The 14926-nt window shown below is 41.1% G+C and overlaps 1 protein-coding gene across 5 annotated transcripts; it reads left to right on the top strand.

The window, feature by feature from the left end:
• Positions 1-5106: 5106 nt before the first annotated feature.
• On the top strand, positions 5107-14544 carry LOC111672559 (uncharacterized). Of its 5 annotated transcripts, none has more exons than XM_023430000.2 (7): positions 5107-5343; positions 9612-9800; positions 10460-10589; positions 12455-12553; positions 13062-13093; positions 13322-13348; positions 13630-14544. In XM_023430000.2, exons 1-7 carry the CDS (start codon positions 5184-5186, stop codon positions 13902-13904), a joined length of 912 nt encoding a protein of 303 aa, XP_023285768.1. In that variant the 5' UTR covers positions 5107-5183; the 3' UTR covers positions 13905-14544. The 5 variants fall into 5 exon arrangements, with proteins under 5 accessions (XP_023285768.1, XP_023285767.1, XP_023285765.1 ...); XM_023429999.2 differs by having other exon boundaries at positions 12452-12553; positions 13065-13093; XM_023429997.2 differs by having other exon boundaries at positions 5108-5343; positions 12452-12553.
• Positions 14545-14926: the final 382 nt, after the last annotated feature.

Below are 14926 nucleotides of genomic sequence, written 5' to 3'. Positions count from 1 at the left end.
GGGGCTGCGGGTGGGAATGTGTGGGGGAGGGTGTTTGATACTTAATTGAGTTGTGGTGGGTTTCAAACCACACTCTTTCATTGCCTTTTAACCTGCAAGTGTTTTACTGTCACTCAGAAAACGAGTAGTGTCGGAGTGTGTGTACCTTTTTAGAAACATAAAGAGTACCCGATTGCTTTCCTACGCAGCAAACGCCCTGATCTTCAACATTGGATAAGCCGTAAAAGTTTTTAACACTTTAAAGCCATCTTTAACCTTTCCTCTATTTGAGCAGCGGGACTTCTAACCCAGAACACAAAATCAAATCCTGCTCATTGGGTTTTTTTATTTCTATTAATGCCCAGATTCTTCAAAGAGGTAATATATATTCTCCTACTTTACAATTTCTCCTTATTAAGAATATTTTATTATGTCGATTTCCTAAGATGGCATATGCAATATATTTTTAGACTTACTATTTTTGGAAAATGAACTTAACAAATCAAGAAAAGAATATGCATTATTTTTTATTTTGTTTCAAATTAGTTTTAAATCATCACAGCGTTAATTGAGATTTGACCACATGAAAGAAAGAGGAGAATGAGGGGAGGTGACGCCATCGTCTAACCTGAGGTTGTTGGTCATTAGCAGCGAGAAACTCCCTTCCAGGCAATTTCTAATGAAGTGTACATATCTGAATCCAGGAAGCACCGGGCACTCTTTAAACAAGCAGACAGCCAATGCACAGTGTAGTATTTTTGCAAGATCTGTAATAATTATATTTAAAGTAAGAAAAAAAAATATTTAAATGGAGTAAACAATACAATATATTAAGATTTCAATTTAACTTATTTGGAAATACTGTGTCTAATTGATTAACTATATCCTGTTTCTTTGTGCTCCAGGATAGAAATGAGTTCTGTTTATTTGTAACTTATGAGTTTAGAGATTAAATGATTGAGTGGCGGTTGTTGAGATGTAAATGTTGTTTACTTTCTATCATTTAGTTGTCAGGGGGTGGAGTCCAGACCAACACACACCCTGGCAGACAGGAGAGCAGGAGTGGCCACAGATCACAGGCAAACACATTGATCAGATTCCCCTTTAAGATACTTAAAAAGTCAAGACTCACCTGAGACCTGTGGGACTTCTAGCTCTCCTGCCCAACCTGACTGACCTTAAGTGTGGCGTCTGGGAGAATGCCATGGCAACATGGTCACCTGAGCTTGTATTGATTCGTCCTATTAGGAGAGAGACAGAGAGGGTAGACCTGAGACAGGACGAGACGTCTCCTCAGGCCCAGAAGACGAGTTTACCTTCTCTAAATTTAGCTCTATATTATAGAGAGTGGCAGAAATAAGGGACTGTGTGAAAATTGCTAGGGAGGGTTGGGCAGTCAGAAAAGGTGGAGGTTTGTGTATTTTTAATTTTAGCTCACTGAGGGTAGTGAGGGTGTAATGGCTTTTTGTTGTGCCAGAATTATATTTTTTCCTTTGTTGTTGGGCAATAATCTTGCATTGCTCAAGTCAATTTTTTGTTCTTTTTGCCATAAATATATTATTTTGAGGCAGGGTTTTGCTGTTTTTTAGGGTCCAAAGAAAAAATTGATATTCCTTTTTAAATGGAATTGAATTGCCCAAATTAATTTTCATACAGTCCCTTATTTCAGTCATTAAAGCAGCATGGTTTTCTAGTGGGCTGAGTGGAAATTTAATAATTTTAATATAATTAATGTGTAATCAAATTAAGGATTGACTGAACAGCTTCTTCCTCCAGCCTAGTCAGCTGGCCACCATTGCCTTTCTCCCAGGTGTGCATTGATGGCGTTTGGCCCCTAGAGGGCAGGAATCCTATGAGTGCAGAATGGTCTCACAGCCATATCCCAGCACTGTTCAACAGTTTCCTCCCCGCGTCTTTTTGCCTTGCACTGTTATCTTTTGGCTACAGAGAGAGATGCAGGAACTTCCTGGAGGTTAAGCGAGCTAAGTGAGGAGGTTGCCATGAGTCATCCTCCCAAGTGCTGGCCAGCCCTGCAAAGAGCACGGACTCGATTGAATGTTATTATTAACTTAATTTCCTAGCAGCCTTTGCATGGACACAGTTGCATCCTCCGTTACCATGATAACTGGGCAGGGCCGGCACTCAGGAGAAGGTACCTCCTTGTGTTTGTGTGGAGCCCAGGGTGGATGGGGGTCAAACACTGAGTGACCTTTACTGATGCCGCACAGGAAGTGTGTTCACTCCGTGAGTCAAAACACAAGCACCCGACCAACCCATGAGATTCTGCTTTCTGTGTGATCTGTATTGATGCTTATTGTCGACATATATTTTGATATATTTGGAAAGAACGGGGGATATACAGTAAAAAGTCTAGATATTTTTGGAGTAGAAACGCAATGTGTGTAGGCTATAAGATTATTGTCACTTTGTCATTCTCTCTGAAAATCTCTTGGATTTTTTGGAAGAATTATATAACATCCCTACTGATTTAATGTTCCATTGAAAGAATATTTATAAATTTTAAGTCCTTTGTGAAAGTCCTGTCTGTGGGTTTTTATTTCACATGTTTTTAAAGTGAGATTGTTCCAGCATTTTCTTCAGTATTTGGACACGATTTATACAGCAGGTAGCTTTCAAAGGTCACTTTAATGTTTCTTTAAATTCCTCACCAACAGGTTAAATTTTCCTTTCAAGGGGCATCTAACTTCAGTGTATGTACGAACTGTCTTTCTATTCTATATGACATTATGCTGTATTAGAGGGGAACTGTTCTCCCTTCTTCTTCTCTTTCCTTCAGCAACCAGCTGTTATGCAGTACAGTATCCACAGGAGGTCAGTAGTGAGACAGTGTGCGGAGGTCAGGGTCAGACCCTCCGTGACCTCCGCATCTAGGTATTAACCAGGACATACACGGGTCATCTGATCATCTGATAACTTTAACACAAGAGGATGCAGACTTCAACCCTCTCCCATGTTTCCTTCTCCTCACATCTCCTCTGTCAGCAGAGTCATTATCTGTCCGTGGCCTTTATCCCTTGTTCAGGCCTCAAGGCATTAGGAATGTCTAGCACACACACACACACACACACACACACACACACACACACTCACACACACCATACAACAGGGCCTTGGTGTATACACAGGGATACCAGCAGCCAGAGAAGATGATTAGTGTCTCATACTAATATAACTAGCTGCACACTTTGACCTCAGAGGTCTGTCAGGTGCACCAGTCTGCTCTAAGACTATTGGCTGTATGTACTCAGCTTCTTTATATACAGTCTACAGGAACCTAAACAGCAGCTTAAAACTGTACATTGTTAATACAAGTCTGCTGTTCAGTATACTTTATGTTGTCTTGTGTTGATGCTTCACTGGAATTATGTAGGTTGATATCAAGATTAAGAATTATATATACAGTAAATCTATGTAGACACACAGCCATGTAACGGTTTGTAAACAGTATATATAGTGTATGTACAGGGAAGTTACAGATAAATACTACAGATATCAATAGTTAGATTTTGGATAATAATAATGCAAAATTCACGATTATGCTGCTTACATATTTATGCATCACTAATTATAATTGGATAATATAATAAATAATAATAAAACATTCATACTTCAGCACCATGAGTACTTTAAGGTCTCAAGTACATTTTGGTGATAATATCGATTTAACTGTATTTAAAACATATCTTCAGTGCAGGGTTTTGACTTGTTAAGAAGTATTGTCACAGTGTGGTACTACTACTTTTACTTAACTGAATAGTTCCACCACAACATTTACAGAAATGCATACAGACATAACAGGAAGTAAGACTGTACGAGAGGACAGAAGAAAGGTGTGAAGAAGGAAATGAAGGGAAAAACATGAGAAATGAGAGGAACAGAGAGTCGAAACCTGGTGCAGTTTTTTATTGAACAACCAGCATGTCCCATTTACATTTGATCACTGGCTATGGTCAACAGTGCGTCACCATCTTTTATTTCAGCAAATGATTTTGTGAAACGTCAGGAAAAGAATTGTTGTGCAAAGCATTTTTTATTTTACTTTTTTTTACATTCTGGGGAAAAGACAACTTCCGCTATATTGCCAGAAAGCTTTGACAGATCAGCAAAGAGAAGCATCTGGTAGAGAAAGAGTCAATCCAATGAATGCAAAATAGACAGAAACCCAGCTTACACTGGGGTAGACCCCGACACACTCGCCTAACTGGCTTTTCATCTGCTCCTGTTGTCTTTCTCTGTTGGTCTAATTACCACGTCCGGCTTATTGTCCTCTTGATGACTGTAATTAATCAAGTTCTGCTCCCTAATCTCTGAATCTCATCATCCTTACAGTACACCAGGGCCAGCCACACCGGATGGTAGCCTGATGTAAGCTCTTTTGGGGAATGTAATTGTGTGCTTGTCTGCAACTTTGTGCGCAACAGCAAATTGCGTGGTCCCACCCTGCTGTGCGCGAGTGTGTGTTTTCTCAGCACACAGGTCAGTAATTGTAACTCATCGCTTTCCTCCTCGAAGCAGTAGCTGTGCGTCTGCAGACAGGAGTTATGCAACTTATCTTTCAGGAAGTTATTGTGAAGCCTTTAATGTGAAAGCGTTTTCCCCTGTCCGAGGCTTCCCTGGCCCCTGGGCCACGGCCTGTGAATGAAGGGGACTGTTGATATTTCATTTTTGAACGTCAAAGAGCTCAGTTAAGAGACGCAACACAACCACAAAGTGATGCAAAACAAACACAAAGAGACAGGATAGAAACACAAAGAGAGATGAAAAATGACCACAAAGAGACACGAAACGACAATAAGTGATTGCGTTGTTTGCAGTTGTTTTGTGTCTTGTTCGGGCTGGGGGTCCTATTTAGGAGGGATTGGGGGCCTTTAACTTGTCTGTACCCAGGGGCCTATTTATTCATAATCCATCCATGTATACAAGACACACACAAACATACAGCGTAGACTCCTACTCTCCTATCGTCTTGTCCTCCCCCTGAGCTTCAGATGGCTTACCAGGTCCTTAATCTGTCCTCTGAGTGACATCACCCTCTCCCCGCACCCTAAACACACTCCTTACAGGACACTGGGCGAGAGGGAGGGAGGGAAAACGACTTTAGGGAAGGTGAATTAGCTCAGCAGTGAAGCGTACGAGACTTAGTAGGAACACAGAGGATCACTCAGACACACTCTGTCAGGGCCATGGCAGCGGGCACAACAGAGGGGGACACACACATGGAGGAGCTGGTGGACCAGGGTCTGGGGATGGAGGACACCGCCCACGACCTGCTGAGGAGGCCTTCACTGAAGGAGAGCTATCACAGCGATTCGCTGCTGGCGCCAGACACCGACTTCATGACAGGTAGAAAACTAAGTGACCTGAGATGTTAGAGGGACGGTTCACCCCAAAAAAAAAAAAAGATATTTTCACACTTACCTCTTGTAGTATGTAGGCATGCAGATAGGTTTGTATTTGCTTTCTGCTTTGTGTCTGCCTCACAATGCAATAGAGGTGAATACAGTTTTGTTTGATTTAGTGTGTGGTGCTCAAACCATTGAAAAATGACATTTAATTCAAATTATGTTTCATTCCCTGAGAGGTTCATCTTAAAACCTGTGCAAATAAAACTCCAAGTAACTGCTAAATACTACTGGGGGCAAGTGACAAAACTGAACTGACCCTTTAAAGTGCTCTCTATGACTCAAGTGCATCTTCACTTGTAACAAACAAAAAGAGATGTACTATATGCATTTCCCGTCTTTTATTACAAACTGGGTGTTCTCGTTGCTTTGTCATCAGGAAAAAAGAAAATCAACAAGTAAATTAAGATAAATGCAGCATTCTGCATGTATCACTCCATGCCTGAAATCATCTTAAATCATAAAGTTATTTTAATGTGAAAGTGGTGAAAATGAGTGGCTTAGTGCGGCTGAGGTTGACCTCTTTAACTCTGAGACTCAAATGGCACAACCGGTGTGTCTCATCAGACTTTATATGACAATTCAATATTAACAAATTGTTCTCTGGGAAGGGTTAACACAGATTGCTACTCACACATACAAAAAACCCTGCAGAGGCAATTTTTGGTGATAATTCAGTTTTAATTGCGATCATGACAGCCCTTCAAAACCTGTTATAACCTCATAAATAAAATGAGTGAAAATCTTTTCTCCTCATTGTTGCCTTGTCGACAACACACATTAAGATGCCACTTACACCCGTGCAAGCAAGTCAAATTAAACACTCGTCCTGCATACCTGCCCGATGTATCACATACCGCACAGTCAGATTGTGGGTGTTATGGAATGTGTGTCGGCTGAGGAGATTTAGGGAAATTCCCTGTCCTCGCTGGGATATTAGTATCACTGGACTAATAAGTGAAGGATTGCTTGTACACACGTGGCCTGTGTGTGTCAGCATGCAGGGTGCTGATATGAGCAGACAGATGCTGTGTCTTCATTCAAGAAACACCATCTGCGAGCAGAGATTAAACACTCCGCTGCTGCTGCTGCTCTGTGTTGCACTTATGCCTGAATGTATTTTCATTTTTGCTAAGATGCATAATAGGCATTATGAATTTAGCACCGCCGTGGCTCTGTGTATATGTGTGAACGTGAGTGTGTGAGTCACGGGCACAGAGATAACCTTAATGCATGTATTTGTGTGTGTGTTTACGTTTGCATGACAGGCGTCCAGGGAGCCTGCCTTTTCTTTGTATAGCTGAGTTAGTGCAGAGATTGAGCTTTGGGCTGCTAATTCCCTTTTACAGCATTGGGATTATGTGCTATTCTAATCCCAATCCCATATGGGGTGTATGGAGGAGGCATGAGAATGTGGTCACGGCCAGGACAAGAGGAGACACAGAGAATCACAGGCCTTCACAGTCACAACTCACCATGAGAGACAGATTACAGCTGGCTGCATGCTTGAATGATTATACTGAAAGTCTTTGCCCACAGCAGATCACCGCTGTCAGGAGGACGTCCTCGTTTCTCAAAAGATTTACAGCAAGCAGGGAGTGACAAAAATGTATTTTAACACTGAACATCATACATTTTACAGCAGGTTTTGAGGCTTTATTGACACTAAACTCTATTGAATGTAATTATTAATGACATAATGGTAGATATAATAAAGAATGCTACAATAGTTTTAATTAAGTTAGATTTACTTTCATTCTACCGCTTGATGTGACAAACTGGATGTAATTTCAATCATTTATCCATTACTTTTGAACAATTTCAACTGTATATCATAGTTAACTTTTAAGATGTTTATCCATTAGTTATAGCTAACTATTTCAATCATTTATCCACTCACTACTTTACTTTAAGTTAACTTTTTTTTTGTTTTGGCTATAGGCTTCTTTGCTTTTTGCTATTTCAACTGTTTATCAATTAGGCCACTTCTAGCTAACTATTTCAACTATTAATTTCAACCATGTCATTACTTTTACCTACCTCAACCATTTATTCGTTACTTTAACTATTTCAACTGTTTACCCATCGTTTTCAGTTAACTGTTTCAGCCATTTATTCAGTACTTTAGTCAACTTCTTCAAGCTGTTTATCCATTACTTTTAGCAACAACTATTTGAACTGTTTATCTTTGCTCTTTCAGCCATCTATCCATTCAATTTATCCATAACTTAATTTATTTTAGTCAGTTACTTTTAGCTAACCAGAGGTGCACTAGTTTTTATGTGCTTGTAGTCACAACATGGGCATTCAGGTGTTCTGTGGATATATTGTTAAGCGTATTAATATATGAATTTAATCAGTTGAACTACTCCACAGTCTTTCCACATACCCCTCGGCAACAGGAGAAATGACAAACCTTAGCGCACAAATAACCTCTGGTTGGGAATTAGTATTTTTGTTCAAGTAAAAAAAAAGAAAAGCTGATTTCTTCAGTTAGGTTTTTTTTAAACCTTAGTGTCCACATTTCTACTACAGTGAAGCATGCACTGGTTTTTATCTTGCCTCTACCCCATTCTCCCTATTACTGAGAATGACCTTTGGCCTCTGTAACACTGTGGCTGTGTGAAGATGAAGATGTTTACAACAGCACATCACAAGACCAGGCCTCATTTCAGGTTTATTCCTGCTGTTTCCTCTCTGTGTCTCATCTCTCATAGTGACAGAGGACTTATGGGTGGGGGCGGGGTCAAAGAGGCTCAGTCTGAGGGATTATCATTGCAGTCTGCACACACACACACACACACACACACACACACACACACACACACACACACATGGAATTACACGTGCACAAACAATTTAGGCTGAATTGGACGACTGCTGAGATTTTAAGCATTATCAGCCCCACCCCCACCTTTACACATGCACACACCCTAAGCAAAAGGGCTTTAAGCTCTGTCGTACACATCTCTGTGTCCCAGAGTGAGTCGGACGACCACCGTGGAAATGTGAGAGGATCAAAACATCAGACACCTCATCTCCTGCTGCAGATGACTGGATGCTGTGGACAAAGACAGACAAAACACCAGAAAAGGGCTGATCTGTAGTGTGTGTATCTGTGTGTGTGTTTGTATGTGTGTGTGTGTGTGTGTGTTTGCGTGTGACACAAGCGGAGCAAAGTGCGATGAGATCTTAGTGGACAAAAGCCAGTGACTCAAAATCAGATGGAGGGAGAGACAGCCGATCTTAGAGGAGGAAAGGGGAGCGAGAGAGTGTGCTCACGAGAGGAGAGGAAGAGGAGGAAGACGTCTGGGGCGTCGGTGGAAGGCCCAGCCGCCCAGCAGAGGCACCATGACGGCTCATCGGCGTCCAGTGTCTTCCACGGTACCCGCCTCTGAGCTGTTGTTACTGTTGCTGGTGATGACCAAGGTGTACTGAAAGAGAAACTAATAACAGTGTTTTGCATGTGTGTCCAGCTACCTTTGTTTACATGCTGCTGTGTGATGACAGTGTGGTGCGGATGATCTGCTGTGTCCAGCTGTGCTGTGACCTCATTAGCCTGATTTTAGCTGTACGGGCATGAACAGAGGACGCTATAGAGCTTATTCCTTTCTCTGATTACATTGTAGATAATACCTCAGTTGATGTTTTATGCTACTATTTTGGCTTAGTCATGGAAGCAGTTTTGTTATGTTTTACTCCCTTACCAGTCCGTCTCTTACATTACAGTTTTTTTTTAGTGAGCAAACAGCTGAATAGCACCGTCTGATTTTGTGACGTCTTTCATACTCGAAAGATTCTCTCTCATCAAAACTGTGGTTTCAGTATGAGTCAGATACATATTCATTTCTTCCTTGGCATCTCCCCCCGTGTGTGTGTGGTTATGTATCTAACCGTCACCCTCTGAAGCCTCAGTTGGTTAACAAGGTTTTTCAGACTCTTGCACTTTCTGTGATTTTTGAGAGCGCTCTTTGTTTTGTTCTATGAAATCTGCAAATTTGAATATATTTAGACATTTAGACAAGATTTAGAGTTTGACACGTTCTTTAAACATGTCATCAGTTATGTAATGTTATTGTCCAGGCTGAAACCTGTCACACTATCTATCTATCTATCTATCTATCTATCTATCTATCTATCTATCTATCTATCTATCTATCTATCTATCTATCTAAACCATACACATCCTGTTTTCTATCATTCCCTCAGATGACCGCAGTTCAGCTGCCAGTGGCCTGGATGTGGCCGACCGGCTGACCTACCTGGAGCAGAGGATGCAGATGCAGGAAGATGAAATCCAGCTGTTGAAGATGGCTCTAGCTGATGTCCTAAAGAGGCTCAACATCTCTGAGGAGCACCAGGCTGCTGCTGCCGGCAGGAAAGCACCGGGTGCTAAAGGTGAACAAAGATCTGTGTGTGGATTATTGTCATTATCCTCGTGGATGTTCATGTGCACAGCAGCTTTTATCTTGTAAACCTGCCCCGTGTATTGATTTCTTTTAGCTGTACTAATGCATTAGTTACAGTAAGCCGATGTTGTAGTGTTCTGTATGTGCATCTAGAACCTGCCTGTGAGCAATAGTACTCTGTAACACTGGATAATCACATATAGTTGTCAGTGTGTCGTAGCCAACAGGCATGATGCATTTACTGCGCATCAATACAGAAACAAGACATGATTTATAGTGAAAGGACTGTTATTGCATTATTTGTTTATAATAAACCTTACCGTTATTATTTTATATGTAATTCTGAAGGATGCTCGCTTGTTTACCTTTTGAGGTGATGAGATACAACAAAATGGATTTTATACAGATCACAGTTGAACACATAAGTACGTGTATGTGTGAAGTGTTTGCTCATAGTAAGGAATCCAGATTTACAGGTAAGATTAAAAAGAAAGAAAGAAAATAGATATAATAATTATATAATTACATCCTTTTACACACCACACACAAGCACATACATTATATTCAGCCTCACGTGTGTGTGTGTGTGTGTGTGTGTGTGTGTGTGTGTGTGTGTGTGTGTGTGTGTGTGTGTGTGTGTTCCCACAGCCCGGCCAGTGTCTCTGGCTCTGCCCTCCAGACCGCCCATGGTGATCTCGAGCTCTGCCTCCCTGAAGAAGAGCTCCACGCTGCCCTCCAGCTCCAGTGCCAGGAACTACAGCCCAACACCCCCCCGCAGGTAAAGCACTGCTCCTCCGTCCTCAAGCTGGAGGCTTGGTGATCTCATGAGACAGTCTCAGAACCACAAACAAAAGTAATATCATGTTTGTTTTTTTTAAATCAGTCATGCTCTCTGTTTCATCAATAGATTTCAGTTTTTTTTTTTAAAAGCTCGTCATTACTCTTATTGAGAGAAAGCCGTCAAATGATACATGAGCTTTATCTGAATTTGCCCTGATGAGCAATTGACTCATTCCTGCGAGCTCTGACAGGGCAATGAGAAAGCTGCTGCATACAGTTTGTGTGTTTTATTGTAATGAAGCTTCACCCACCGATCTCAGTTCCCATCATCGTATGTGCAAAACCAGGACACTGCACATGGATGATCAACAATTATTTCAACAATTATTCTAACACTTAATTTCAAAGCAATGAAGCAGCAAACCATTTTCTTGCACATCTCTTCCTCTCAATTACCTTTCAAATGACCCTGCCATCATATAGCATTAGTCCGAGGTCACGGTAGGTTCTCAGTGTGGTACCTTAATGTGCTGCTGCTATATCTGGGGTTCGCTGCTATAATTGCACAGAGAGAGGTAAATCTCCATTCACTTAAAAATGTCCGTTCAGTATGAAGTGAGAAGCACCGTCATCATTAGCAACACTGGTTCATTTCCCTCCACTCTTATTTCACCTTTTCCCTCCAATAAATAATCTAATTTTATCTGCTGTCCTCTCTTTTTCTCCCTCTCTCTCTCTCTCTCTTCTCTCTCTCTCTCTCTCTATCAACTTTAAGTAGCCACATCTGTTTTCATTCATTGTCTTGTATATGTATTCATTTTCTAAACGTTCTTTATTTTGAACAATTCGGGCTGAATTCCAAGAAAATGTATTTGGATTGATGCGTAACACGTTTAGATTTCTACATCTGAAATGCTGCAGCTGTAAAATTACAACAGCATCTCAGATTTTACAGTCATTTTCCACTCAGTTTGTGTGATGAAGAACTGTATCTCAACACCTTGATGATGGATTATGTACTCAGCGGATTTTCAAAGACCCCCAAGAAATACAATTCCACAAAACATATTGTTAAGTGGAATGGGACTTTTACAGGAAACTGGTGAAGCAGCAATGGAAGTAAACAAAAGACCATTTTTGAATTTTCCGAGCAACTGAATACTTAATATTTAATACTGAAATTTAAAAACCACTGAACAAATAACATATAACACTGAAATATTTATGTGGTTTTAATTCATATCTTTGAAATCTCCACAGGAATATGTAAACAGTATTATAGCCTACACAGTATGTACAGTAAGTTGGAAATTGCACAAATTACACAACTTGAGATTAACTGGAAATTCCAATTTCAAAGTAAAACATTTAAACTCTATAAATGTGGAGATTTTGAGGTTCACGTTGAATATTCAGAAATGATTAAACTTCACATTGAAGTATTCAGTTACTTACAACATTTTCTTCAAATTTTTCTTCACCTCACATAAAATACAGTAGAATTTTAAATCCACGTCGGACAACTAAAATCAAAGGCACCACCAAGAGGCAGTGAGGGAAACATCTTTAATCTAATTCAAGTTTGAACTGCCTCAATTAACATGAATCCTATCATATTATATCAGTAAAATGCAGCCCATTAAACATCAGATCTGAATTTCTTCATCTTTGTGGCTGAAGGTTTGGACATTTTTGTCATTTCCTTCGCAGCGGGAGGGTTCAGGGACCTTTCTCTGTTGCAGCTCTAGTTTGCGGTTCAGACTGTCAAGCTGGGTGTGTTTTGAATAAAAATTGAAATAGAAAGAGACATAAAAACCAAAGAGCCAAGATCTTAGAGAGTATTTGTTCTTTTCTTTCCAGCAGCGTAAAGAGCCCACCAGGTAGTGTGAAGGACAGTCCATGTAAGACTGCCAGAAGCCGACCCACTTCTGCAGCGTCAACATGTAAAAAACCTCAGGAAGGGTAAGAAGCTGTTCTTATTTCTAAATGTCCAAACACAAGACTTGACTTAGAGGACCCATGAAAGGAAAAGTGCCTTTTCTGTGCTGATATCTTGTCGTCTGTCATTATACTTTCACAACATTGTCTCACCACTTAAACCTCCAAGTCCTTCCCTTTTCTCTTTCTGTTACTGTAAATGTTTTTTTGTTTTTTTTTCCATGTACACTTCTTCCAAGCCTGGGTGTACTGCACATACATTTTTCCATTGATTTTGTGCTGACTCAGTTATTCCTGGCCGATCAAGTTGCAATCATATCTCTCAAATCAAATCAAGGTTATTTTCAACCCCAACATCCTGCTGTGATGTGAATAGGACCTTTAACTGTTTAGTCGACTTGAAACTGACACATGCGAATGCAGAGCCCTGCTACAATACTGTGTTTCTTCTGTTGAAATCGTTTCCAGATTCACTGACTCTCTCTTCCTGTGTCACTGCATCTCTGTTTCTGTCTCTGTCTCTTTATAACAGCAGCAAGTCAAAGGAGGCTGCAGTAAGTGTAGGTAAGAGAGCACTTTCTCTGTTTCCCTGCAGTGGTGTTTTTTTTTTTTTATCCCCTCCTGTATCTGGCAGCATTCAGCCTCATAACAGGAACGTGAAACAGCTGCTGACTAAGCCTTTATGAAAGAGAGATAAGTAGAGAGATCGAGCTAAAGACTGACGTGACGGTGGTTTTGTTTGCTACATATAAAGTGATGTCAACTCTCCGTTTTTGTGCTCTTTTCGTGCAGGGACAAGACGTGTGACACACTGCAAAGGTAGGCTTCGCCCCTGACAGGACAGGAAACACTTTAGTGAATTATTCTTTACATCTAAAATATCATGTGAAGTTGAGAACTTTGTTTTTGAGTTGTTATTTTATGTTCATCCTTCATTTTGTCACATCTCACCATGACTTGTGTGCCTCCCCCACCCCCCCCATCTCTTTTTTTGTTGTCTTTTTTTACTCCTTCTCTTCAAATGTCCACACTCTCTGCCCTCCGGCCTCCGCTCCATCTGTTCACTCACCCTCCTCACCTCATTTCACCACTTCACTTAGTGACTATGCAGATCTATCTGAGCCCCCACACAAGAAAGACTGGGTCTTCTGAGACGGCCAAATCAGCATCTGCGGTGCCTGCCAACAGCAGGCTCGCGGCCGCACCCAACAACCCCCAGGCGAAGGCGGGCAGCAAGCCAGAGACGAGGAGGACAACTCCAACCTTCACCTTAAACCTGCAGAAAACCACAACCAGCCAGAACACACCGCAGGACACATCCAGCTACAAGAGCCCCCTCAAGTCGCCCAGCCAGTACTTTCAGATTTGTTACTGAGGCAAAAGGGATAAAGTTTACTAAACTCAAACTAATTATTAAAGGCCTCAATCAACCACTTGAACAGAGAGACTTTCTACCACCGTTGAAAAAAACAAGAAACTGATTTTAAATTGTGGATGAATGCACTTCTTAAACTGCAGGGATGACGTGATTTTCCTCGGTAGGTCGTCCTGACAACACGAGCACTTCCAGCTTTGTGAAACATTTCCATTAACAAGTCAGAGTAATTTAATTTGTCAGTGCAGTGTTTAATGGCGTGGTTGTTTATTCTAAGGATAGTGTGAAAGCTTTGATGCGGTCTTAGAGGCCGCAGTGTAGTCGTAGATCCTTTTCTCACATGCTTGTAGCTACCTGCTTATTATTTCAATGAACACCTGTGTTTGCTGTCAACGTGCTCTTCGTCAAGTCTTCACTCCGTCTGACAGTGCGGATGTGTGTCTGTAGTCGTCTTTGAGCGCTGACTGTGTGATGTCGATGAGTGTGTGTCGCAGAGTCTTGTCTCCACGCCAGTTTGCTGTGATGTTTCCAGTTTTGTAGTTGATGTTCCACCTTAGCTGATAGACAGGATGCAGCGGAATCAGCCAAGAGGTTCATTCTGGTTCAGGAAAAGCAATAAACAACTGTGTTCTGACCACGAGTGATGTGATGGTTTTTCTTTATTATACCGATAAGTGTGTGTGTGAGGGGCTGCACTTTGGCAGTAGTTGGTATCAGTTAAATTAAAGAGTTGACCTGACTAAATGAAGAGTCCCATCATCATCATCAGCTTCATTTTCCTGCTTTAGTTATGACTAATGAGCCCCTTTACTTTACTTTAACAAAGTGACTGCAGGGCACAATTTGGACACTTTGATGAGCAGTAAAATCATGTCATGTGCCATTTGCATCTCAGGTGGATACACAGTCAAATGACGATGGAGGAAATACTAAAGCTGTGACTGGTACATTTTCCACCGCCACTATGAATAACACTCCACTAGATGAACTTTCTAGGATTTGAATGAAGCTCAGGTCAAGAG

This window comes from Seriola lalandi, unplaced genomic scaffold (assembly GCF_002814215.2).
Source record: "Seriola lalandi dorsalis isolate HSWRI2012SDOR001 ecotype SW California unplaced genomic scaffold, Sedor1 jcf7180002054901, whole genome shotgun sequence".
Lineage (NCBI taxonomy): Eukaryota > Metazoa > Chordata > Actinopteri > Carangiformes > Carangidae > Seriola > Seriola lalandi.
The sequence above is the reverse complement of the archived record's forward strand: the minus strand, read 5'-3'. Positions and strand labels throughout refer to the sequence as shown.

Excerpts from the sequence above, each read along its gene's own strand:
- LOC111672559 (XM_023429997.2), top strand. The coding sequence starts at position 5,184 with ATGGCAGCGGGCACAACAGAGGGGGACACACACATGGAGGAGCTGGTG. Across the intron at positions 5,344-9,611 it reads AGACACCGACTTCATGACAG|ATGACCGCAGTTCAGCTGCC; the intron begins GTAGAAAACTAA and ends TCATTCCCTCAG. Across the intron at positions 12,554-13,061 it reads TGTAAAAAACCTCAGGAAGG|CAGCAAGTCAAAGGAGGCTG; the intron begins GTAAGAAGCTGT and ends TCTTTATAACAG.